Here is an 11,487-nt window from a genome sequence, read left to right on the forward strand (position 1 = left end):
AAAATATTCCACCAATATGTAAGAGTCTGTGCTTCCAATAACTTCTTAAAGTCATCCATTAAACTCCTGTGAATATGGAAATATTTCAATGAAAACATGCTTCTTCCTGCTTAGCTGAGGGCCAAGAAATATCCATTTGTAAAGAAGAGATGTTGGGGAAAGGGAGAGATCCGTTTTAGCAGGTGTCTAACTGGTCCACTCTGAAAACAGTTTGGGGGGAAAGATGAAAGCCCACTTATCAGCATAGTATGTGCACCCCCAAGACCAGAGCAGTGAACTCAAAGCGCTTAGAACTAGACTTCCGGGTAAAAACGGCAGCCTGGAAGCTGCCTCCATTTGACTCCGTCAAAGACAAGAATCGGAATAAGAAAAAGTAGACTCCATTCTAAAAGGAGGAATAGCTTCAAAGTCCTCACAGGTCATGATCACATACAGGACAAGTGCAGAAAGAACAATAACGAGGGAGACGCCAAAGATAAGCATGGTTCCAGTGGGCGCGGGGATAGGAATAGGTGGGGGCCACGGTGTGGCAGGGATAGAAGCCTCATCTGTAAGGAAAGCAGGCAGCCCAGGGAAGAGACTGGGGGCTCCTACCACATAAACCCACTCTCAGCAAGAAAACCAACAATAAATGCTGGCAATGGTACGGTGAAAATCTAACCCTTGTACTCTGTGGGTGGCGCCACCCACTGTGGAAGCCAACGTGGAGGTTCCCCCAAAACTAAAAGCAGAACTACCACAAGAGCTGGCAGACTAGTCTTGGGCACATGTCCTAAGGACTAAGGCAACATCTATGTTCATTCACAATAGCCAGGACATGGGAGCAGCCCCATAGACATTCACCTGTAAAGAAAAGGCATGACGCTTGCAGGAAAAGAAAAAAATAAAACTAAAAATCATTATGGTACAAAATAAGCCAACCCAGAAAAGACAAATGCCTCCTGTTTTTCTCTTATAGGAAGAGCCTCAATCCAAAAACCTCTCGGGGGGGGGGGGGACAGGGATGGGGGCGGGAATGGGTGTCCTTACTGGTTGGGAAACTCTAGGACCATGAAAGTGGGGGAAGAGACTGTAAGGAAATGGGGGAGAGAGGGGGATGCAATACATGTGGCATAAAAGTAGGAAAGGAGTCTACAGGGAGGGAGGGGACAGGGAAAATGGGGGAGAGGATGGGCTCTAACAAAGTCTTATGATGCGTGCTTGAAAAGTCCACAATGAATCCCATGCCTTTGTACCCGGCCCTGACATAATAACAGTTACTACTAGGCTCATACCTTGTCTGAATAAGTAAAGTGGCGCTTTGTTTCTTAATATATTTTTTCATAGTCATCAAAAATAGTAAAGACACAAGTCTCCTGACCAGCAAAGTGCAGTAATCTTCTAATTGCAGAAGCATCTACATTCATCATAGAATATTGCTAAGACTGTTGGAGACAGTCTTGAAATTTCCCATTTGTTTCCATTTCTTTTCCATTGGCTCCTGCGAGAATGTCACCATCGGTGAGGTCACTATGAAATGGTCCTGCCAGTGCCTAGAGACCTGCCCTGGAGTAGCCACAAAGCCCCAAACAACGCTGCGTGTACCCGTGAGCTTAACCAGGACAGCAACCCGAGGCTCACCCCACCACACACCATGCTTCCTGGCGTGCTTCAGATGAAGTGTTAAATTATTCACAGGCAGATTGAAATGGAGAGTTGTGTGCTGGCTTCAGCACACTTCTTTTCCTCTCCTTTGTCATCTAACACCAGCCTGAAGCCTTGCTGAAACTAGTCCATTGATGTCATCTGGAAAGGTTTTAAAGAACAGTACTATTCTGCTAGAATATCCTCCATGTAAGACTTTGACCCTGCTGAGCGGTGTGTGTGTGTGTGTGTGTGTGTGTGTGTGTGTGTGTGTGTGTGTGTGTTGTTTTTCCCCTGACTCTCTGCATCTTTGCAGCAGCTTGACTTAGCCTCGTGGGAGGTTCTGTAACCTCAGAAGTCAGGAAGTGTCATGACATTGATATCCCTTGCTCCCAGTAGGAACAAACATGTGGCATAAAGGTAACCAGTGTTCCTTGATGATTTCTTAATTGATCCAGGTGCATTTGAAGTATCTGTATGTACATACTGAAATATATACTTGTGGATTAATGTGATTGTCTGAATACTCTTGCAGACTTGGGTTTCTTCAACATTCCTATGAGTGATATTGGTTATGTATCTGTTATATATACAGACATGTTGCTAAGGACAGGAGGTGAATTAGAGATAAGACTGACATTGTCACAGCCCTGTCCACTATTTTGTAATGCACAGAAATAAGTGCTCCTGAACTAAAGGGCAGAGGATGAATGCATAAGTGACTCCAGGACTGCTCACCCAACCTTTGCTGGGTCACCCCAGGATACCCATTTAACCTCACCCAAGAATTCATTTTCTCATCTATAAAATAGAACTGCTGTTTATCATTGATTTGTATGAGGATCAACCAAATCAAAAGATGTGTTTTAAAATGTTCTTTGATCCTTGACACTGTAAAAATAATAATAATAATAAAGTATGTTGCAAAATGTACTATTAACAACACATTATTATTACTAAATACAGCTATTAACTAATGAGACCTCTCTGCTCTCTCTCTCTCTCTCTCTCTCTCTCTCTCTCTCTCTGTTTGACCACTGATAGGTTCAAGCAATATGCCAGTGTTTCTAGAAGTTTCAATGCAGCAATATAAGTAACACGGTTTCTCCATTTCACCCCCATAGGAATTTGCAGCTCACAAAGCTGTGAAGGCCCTTCGGTCAGCACATGGGATACGGTACAGACATGGCCCTGCCTCCCAAACACTGTGTAAGTTTCCTGTGCATGTTGTATAGAATCGTCTCTCTTGAACCAATATCCTGGGCCATGACTTCCCTTTAAGAAGAAAAGTGTGTTCTCCCTGAAGCAAAATTTGTGACGATCTGATTAGCCAAAGAAGATGGGAAGAGCTGACACCTGATCCGTTTCCCACAGCTTGACAAAAATGGCTGTACTGATTCAGAGCGATTCAAAGCAGAGAGTATGCTAAGCATTCAGTGAAGCTTGTAAGTTGAACTGAGATCCCCTGACAGTGGAAAGTACCAAAATGGGCTCCTTAAGCAATTTGTGAGTACTGTAAGTGTGGAAATGGCCTCGGGAAGATAATGAGGTAAATGTTTCAGCTCTCCAACAGCTCCCCTTTGCCCTTTATCTCCAGCACTCCTGTTATGAAATGCCATTCCATATACCGCTTCTTCATCTTCATTTTCTCCTGAAGATGGATTTGAAAGTATTTCTTTTACATAAAATCAAAAGGAACCAAGTGGATGGAAAGAACTTGGATACTGAATGGTATGGATTCCATTCCTGAACTGCCCGATGTGCTGGCCTGGCCAGCGTGTTGATTAATTCTTGTTTTTAATTTCTCCAAATGCAACATGAGTAATTGGATGACATCATTTCTCCTACAATTCGTTGAGCAATCACGCATACTCGGACGTCTGTGTGCATGTGATCCCAGGCTGTGTATCTTGTGTATATATAGCTGGAATCTGATTGTGTTCTGTAAGGTTAAATTTCTCCTTGGTTTCTTTACATAGTCTTATTGTCTTACCTCCTATTTTCTTCAACAAAGGTCAATTTGTTTATTAACATTACAGATCAAGTAAGTTTGTATCGAAGGGCACAAGTATCGATGGGTTTACTCCATAGCCTGTGATGATAGGTCCACGCTGAACTTTTAAGATGGTTTTAACTTCCTCCCCTTATATCACCCCACCTCCCTCTCCCCCCCCCATACCCACCACACCACACATACTTTTCTCTCTGGCTCACCCTTTCCCTGTCCGTCCTACTCACCCTCCCTGCCTCATTACGTGGTCTCAATATATAGCCAAAGTGTACCTTAAATTTACCATCATCCTGTCCCCGCCACGGCTACTTTGCCTGACTTTAGACCCGCTATTTAGTAGCTAGCTTAAAGGGGGAAAGTAATATTTACAATCAATCACATACCAACTGATACTGATGTAATACCCATATTGACACTTCTAAATCACTTTCTAAGTCTTGCCACCCTGTTCATTTTGGTACAAAGCACAGCCACAGTTTTATACTGACAGAGAACAATCTGTCACCATAGAAATGAGCCTGTCACATCACCATGATGTAATGCTTGGCACCTGCTATCTGTGCTTGTACTCTGTACTCCATCCAGACGGACACTGTAGCCACAGCACATTTTCTGCCCTTGGCCAAAGCCAGAAGAGTCTAAGAGGTAGCAGAGTTCCTTGGTTGTCCTCTTCATATAATGAGCCCATTATACCTTATCCTAGGGAATTGTATTAAGAGGCATATCGTTACCAGGCATGATGGATGATACACATTTGCAATCCCAGCACACTGGGGGTAGAGGAAAGCAGATTGATTAAAGCCATCTTAGTCTATATAGTGTGCTCTGGGCCAGTTTAGTCCACATAGCAAGTTCCATGCCAGGTTGGGGCTATGTGAGACTCTGTTGGGGGTTTGTTTGTTTTTTGTTTGTTTCTTTGCTTGTTTTTTGTTTTTCTTATTTAAAAAAAAAAGAAAAAAAGGCCATATGGTGGTAACCCACGTCTTTAATCACAACATTCATGAGGCAGAAGCAGGCGGATCTCTCTGAGTTCAAGATGAGCCTGGTCTACAGAGCGAGTTCCAGGCCAGCATGGCTACACAAATAAATAAATGTCTCAAATAAATAAATAAATAAAAGGCACTGAATGCTCGGTGGATTAGTGGGTAGAGTGTTTGCTGTACCAAACATAAGGAGCAGAGTTTGTCCTCAGAATTCACAGGGCAGGAAGGGGCTCAGCAGGCTGGAGAGGTGAAGGGAATAGGGGCCTTGAAAGAAAAGAACTTAGTAATAGGAGCAACAGCGGTTCTCAGGGTAGATTGCTGATCGGTGAATAAAGTGAGCCAAGCGAGGGTGAAGGGAAGTGTGGTGGGAACTGAGGCTGGGAAACCTTGAGAGCATCACTTTGGCACAGCGTTCCCGATTAGACCAGATCCCCGAAGATGACAGCAAGTGTGATTTGTAAGATCCATGAGCCAGATCCATGTGGAAGAACTACTGCTAACTTATTCTTTTAATTTTTGTTTGTTATTACTTTGTGTGTGGCAGCATGCCTATGGGGGTCATAGGACAAGTGTATGGACTCGGTGTCCTCCGTCTCTACATGGGTTCCGTGATAGAACTCATGTCCTCTGAAGCAAGTTCACCTGCTTAGCCATCTATCTTACATCATTCTTAGTGGCGTGCTACTTCATGAACGTGTGTGTGTGTGTGTGTGAGAGAGAGAGAGAGAGAGAGAGAGAGAGAGAGAGAGAGAGAGAGAGAGAGATGAGGGAGGTAAATGGATGCAGACTCTTCAGTGAAGTGAATCTCTCTTTCTTTTTAACTTTTAGACGTAAGCTCCGGTAACTCGATGGATTGGGCTTATAAAAATGGAATACCCTATGCATTTGCTTTTGAACTGCGAGACACTGGGCAATTTGGATTTTTACTGCCAGAAGTGCTCATTAAACCCACCTGCACAGAGACCATGCTGGCTGTGAAGAATATCACACTGCACCTGCTAAAAAAATGTCCTTGAGAGGAGCACAGGTCTGGTCTACCAGCCCAGAGAGAGCAGATTCTGACTAAAAGGTTGCTTGGCAAAAGCAACTGTTTAGACTGGAAGGATCCAGTCCTTAAAGGAACTGTTTATGAAATTTGACATCTTACAACAATAGAAGATTGGAGCAAAGCCTGCTTTGGAATGAGAAGAAAATCCACTTTATATCCCTTTAGAGTCTTACTTGATTACAGGGGGAAAGGAATGTTTTCCAATTCCTTTATCTCAAGAAGTGTACAAATTAATTGGGGATTTCCCTTCAATCAACCTCTATGCCCTCAATTAAGATGGAAGTTACCTGACTTTTAAGTATTTGGTTCTTATTTGAAATGGAAAGAATCACATGTATGCCTAATAAATATATAGTTTTTCAAAGTCTAACATTGTTCACACACTCATCTCAATTTAGTGCACCGGATCCATCTATAAAAAGTCTGGCAAGTATTTCAGTAGAGTCATGAACCCACAGAAGCTATGGTTCCCTGCACAAGATAGACCAGGACAACGCTGAATCATGGATAGGGGAGGGCACCTGAGGATCATCCCTGGCTGAGAATGTATGGGCAGTTATGCGCTGCTAGGAGACAGGGAGGTCATTTTTCTTTGGGTGCGTAGCCATTGGCAAGTCTCTAATGATCTACTAAATAACCCCACACTGGTGTGCATGCAAGCAAACAACCTTACTTAAACTCTAGGCTATTTTAAAAGGAGTGAGAAAGGAGGGGATGTGTTAGAAAAAGACATCCAAAGGAGGCGGGACAGGGCTAAGAGAGGAGAAGGGTGCATGTTATCTAAACACATTATATGCACATATGAAATTGTCCAAGAGTGAAAAACAGTAGGATTGCGTGACTGACATTTATATTCTGAGAATCCCCCTTTAAAAAAAGGTTAGCAGGGTGGTGGTGGCCCACACCTGTCATCCCAGCACTCGGGAGGCAGAGGCAGGTGAATCTCTGAGTTCAAGGACAGCCTGGTCTACAAAGCTAGCTCCAGAACAGCCAAGGCTAAACAGAGAAACCCTGTCTCAGGGGGATAATGATGGGGGGGGGGGAGAAAGAAGAGAGGGAGAGAGGAAGGGAGGGAGGGGAAGAAGAGAAGGAAGGAAGGAAGGAAGGAAGGGAGAGACAGAGAAAGAGAGAAGGAAGGAGGGAGGGAGGGAGGAAGGGAAGAAGGGAGGGAGGGAGGAAGGAAGGAAAAAAGGATGTTTAAATAAGCCAGGCATGAAGACTCAAGATACTCAAGAGGCTGAATCAAGAGGATTCCAAATCACAGACTGCCTGGGCTGTAGAATAAGTTCAAGGCCAGCCTGGTCAAATCAATGAGACTCTCTGAAAATAAAAAATTATGAGGTCTAAGATACAGCTCAATGGCAAAACGCTACTTAGCATGTATGAGGCCTTGGATACACGCCAATGCTGACAAAAAGCAAAAATCAGTATTAATTACAGGTGCCAGGCACAGAAGTTTTACATTCTTGTTTATCCTACACAGTACATGATTCAAATGAGGAAACAGAATTATAAAGGTGACATAGACTTCCATGTCCAGGAAGTCAACAGGATATGTATCTTCATCATTGAAAATAACTTCAACTCCTGGACAAGACAGAAGTTTTCTTGAGATGGGGTCTCTTCTGCCTCAGCTTCTTTGCTGCTCAGATTGCGCACATAGACCAAAACACTAAGCCTATGGTTGTCTAAATCGTCATAAACCATTATACAAGAAAGTAAGGCCAGACCTTGAATGAATACAGGAACCTAGAAAGCTAAAACATGTACTGTTGACCTGAGGGATGCATGCAGACCTGAATTCCACAGAACTGTGAGAAACTGGGCCAGAGAGGAAAGTGCAAGCCTACACCAATCTTTGACACAGTCTGATGGGCCACTTCTGCCAGAATTCTGGGATTCCCAAGGGTTGTACCTTCGATGTAGGGATAGATTTGATTATGGTACACTCTTACTACTTTACACACATGCATATAGACACATACACAAAACACACACTCTCTTACTCTCTTTCTCCCTCCTTCCCTCCCTCCCTCCCCCCTCTCTCAAACATACACACACACTTGCACACACTATCATATTATTTCTAATGAACCAACAGAAAAACCGACCATTCACAATTTGGGCAAGAGTGGTGTGATAGGAAATTGTCACTAAAAGTTTGGAAGGACACATCACTTCTCATGTGGGTTTGGGGCCCACGCTCAGACTCCATAAACGGCCTGATAAAGTGCTAGCCAATAGTTCAGTTCAGATTTGTTCCAGTTCAGACTGGTAATACCCTCAAGCATTTGCTAGAAAGCCTCTTAAAAGTTTTTATCTGACCCAAACATGACTATTAGCATAAAGGGGATAGCCTGGAAACTTCCAGAGGGGAGAAAAAGACCAGTCAGACAAAGAGGACACAAGTAGCAAAACTTCACTGGTACTACTAAAGATGAAGGCAAAGAGAAGATGTCTTCACGGATTGAGGAAAAACCACCCCCCCCAAAAAAAATCTATGCTCAGCAAAAATATTGATGAAATATTAGGATAAAATGTAAGCATTTTCATGAAAGTGAGCTCCTAATAATTTGCCCTTTTCCTAGAAATTCCGAGCAGGAATAAATAGATCAAAAAAGATGTAGGATTCAAAAACATGGATTCATGCTTATATCTGAAATGTCCCCCCAAAGATTCATCCGTTAGGGGAGTGGTTCCCCAGCTACTGGAACTATTTTGGAAGTCAATGAAACTTCAGGAGTGGGGCTTCCGTGGAGGGGGGATGTCAGCCATGGGGAAGGGGATGTCAGGGCTGTTGTGTCCCTCAGCCCTTCCCAGTCTCATGGCCACCATGAGGTGAAAAAGTTCAAACTCCATCGGGTACTTTTTGGCCATAATACGCTGCCCTTCCATGGACCCAGAATCAACAGAACCAAGGCCAAGGATGACAGCTCTGAAACTGCAAGCCAAACTAATTCTTTGCTCCTTTGTCTGTGTCTGCTTTTAGTTGCAGGGATAATAAAAGAAGCACAAGCAGAAACCAACATAGGAGACAGGTGTGGAATGAAATCCCAAAGTCTCGGGGAGCAAGCAGCTTTGCAACAGACTTGCAGAAAAACTAACTTAAGTAGAAGGAAGAGTGAGGGGTTGATGTCCTTTTGTATATGTGTTTCTTTTATTGGTTGTTGGATAAAACACTGACTGGCCAGTAGAGGCAGGAAGATAGGCGGGGCTAGGAGATAAGGAGAATCCTGGAGAGAGAGGCAGAGAGGCACCACGAGGAGATGCCATGTAGCCAAGGAAGGAGTAACAAGTCCAGACCCTTCTACAGTAAGATAAGACCATGTGGAAATACTTAGATTAATAGAAATGGGTTAATAATTAAGGCAGAGCTAGCTATTAGCCATTGGCCAACAGTTTATAAATTGATATAATTCTCTGTGTGTTTATTGGGGTACAGTGGCTGTGGGACAAGATGGGACAGAAAGCCCCATCTTCTGAAGAGAACCAAGGCTTCAGATGAATGAGCATGACAATACGTGTGAAATATACACAAATATGTCAAGGCAATGCTAGCTTGTACAGAACTGGAGGTTGAACACACACTAAAAGTATAGAAAAACAAGCAAGCAAAACCTGTATTTCAACTGGCCCCAAAGGGGGTGGGGGGATTTTAGAAGAGCAATCCTAGAATGCTGCATGACTTAGTTCTCAATAATACAAAGTCAACCAGTGTCAGACATAAATACCCCAGGATTGGAAGAAGCCAGATGCAAGGGAGATGGAACACAAAAGATCTCAGCCTTCCCCCTCCCCCATAGAAAGCAGTCAGATAGTCTGCTACTTAACCTTAAAAGGTCAAAATGGGTCAAGAAAAAATCTAAATACATATGTTATTTAACATAGGAAAATAGGACCAGTGATGCGGCTCAGCAGGTAAGGCTTGCTATAAGCCTGACTGCCTGAGTTTAATGCGCGGAACCCACATAGTGAAAGGAAAACGCTACCTCCCACAAGATGTCCTCTGACCTCAACATGTGCACTGTGGCGTGTGTGTGTGTGTGTGTGTGTGTGTGTGTGGCGTGTGTGTGCATGGTGTGTGTGTGTGTGTGTGCACGTGCCCAGAAATGTATACACACATAAAGATGAGAAAAGAATGTAAATTTTAGAAGAAATAGAAAGACTAAAAATTATTGGACTAATGAAAGAGAATAGGAAATAACACAGGATAGAATGAAGGACTGTTGTGCTTAGGATCTGCTTCCTGTTATTAAATAAACTTTCATTTGAGAACAGAGTTAATAAAGGTACTTTAATATAGGCTTAAGCAGAAGGATTAAGAGGAAGAGAGGCACAAAGAATAATATGAGACACACCTGAAGGTGTCAATAAGAGCTTCTTGAAGAAGAGTCATAGGAAACAAGGCCAATTTTATTTCTTAATTAGGAAATGCACATAAAAAAGCATATACTTCTTTTGAAGAAAAACAGTATTTTAAAAGCCAAGTTATCATTACTCGCTCTCTGGTTTGGGGATGTTGTTTTCCTATGTAGGTCTAGTTGACCTGAAGTTCATGGCCCTCCTGACTCTGCTTCCCTGATGTTGGAAATAATATATGTGCCACCAAGCTAATTTTTCTTTTTATCATTCCAGAAACATATTTATAGGACAAGTCTTAGATAAATAGGCTTGGTTCTATAGCAAGAAAATACAGCCCTCCAACAGAAAACACTCAGAAGTAGCTGGAAGGTCAGAGGATGTACTGGTTTTGGTTTTTTTGTTTTTTTGGGTTTTTTTTGTTTGTTTTGTTTTTGTTTTTGTTTTATCTCTACCAGTAGAAAAGGTACAAGCCTAAATGGCCAGAAAAATTAGGAGTGAAAGAGTCTGATAAAAACTTCAGGGTTGGAAAAAAGACATATCTCAAAGAGCCTGACAAGAGACACTCCACCAGCATGTCTTGTCTAGTGGCCTTTGTGAATTCTTGATGCCAGAAAGCTTTCACCTTTGGTTGGGAACTCAGACCTTTTACTGATGTCAGTCCATCAGATAGCATCACCCCTTTGACAACACTCACCTCTTGAGTATTTGAGGAGGGGAAAAAAACACAACAAATAAATAGACAAACTCAAAATTCATTCATCATATTTGTTGTCTAGCCTTACCAAACCCAAGGTAGTAAAAGACGGTTGGCAAGTGAATACCAAGAAGTAGATATTCACATTATTTTATTTATTCTTGCTGTCACACAGCAGAAGTGCTAAAAATACTTTTTCAAAGGCCAAATATGGGCATACACACAAAGTCATCATCATCCTCTTCATCATAATTATCATCCTCATCATCATCACCATCATCTTCATCCTCATCATCACCATCATCAACATCACCATGATCATCACCACCATCATCATCTTCTTCTTCATTACCATCTTTATCATCATTACCACCATCATCATCACCACCATCATCACCACCACCCTCATCATCCTCATCATCATCACCACCACCATCATCATCTTCTTCTTCAACAGCAGCAGCATCCACTGACTTCAGGGTATCCAGTTTCTTTTCTATCCATATGTAGATTCAGAATGAAATAGTTTTTATGACATTGATATAAATTCTTACCCATGATTACTTCCACATTTCAGTAATACTGTACACACTTTATGCCTCAGGTACTTTAAGTAGGTATTTTAATATGTATAGACTATTTCCATATTTAATATTTTTAAACTAAGCCACAAAATGTATGGAGGGATGATTTCTGTCCAAAACACTGTGCTAGGTGCTGTGTGTGAAGAACAGAAATCTTACATTTATGCCAATCCTCGCTTAAG

At 42.4% G+C, this 11,487-nt stretch overlaps 1 protein-coding gene across 1 annotated transcript in view; it reads left to right on the top strand.

The window, feature by feature from the left end:
• The window catches only part of Cpa6 (carboxypeptidase A6), a 91,077-nt gene extending 85,042 nt beyond the window's left edge, over positions 1-6,035 (top strand). The window contains exons 6-7 of the mRNA XM_051197052.1: positions 2,748-2,832; positions 5,446-6,035. Of these exons, the coding sequence (XP_051053009.1) occupies positions 2,748-2,832; positions 5,446-5,633 (273 nt within the window). The 3' untranslated portion in view covers positions 5,634-6,035. The remainder of the gene's footprint in view (positions 1-2,747; positions 2,833-5,445) is intronic.
• The last annotated feature ends 5,452 nt before the right edge of the window (positions 6,036-11,487 follow it).

Source organism: Phodopus roborovskii, unplaced genomic scaffold (assembly GCF_943737965.1).
Source record: "Phodopus roborovskii unplaced genomic scaffold, PHOROB, whole genome shotgun sequence".
Classification (NCBI taxonomy): Eukaryota; Metazoa; Chordata; class Mammalia; order Rodentia; family Cricetidae; genus Phodopus; species Phodopus roborovskii.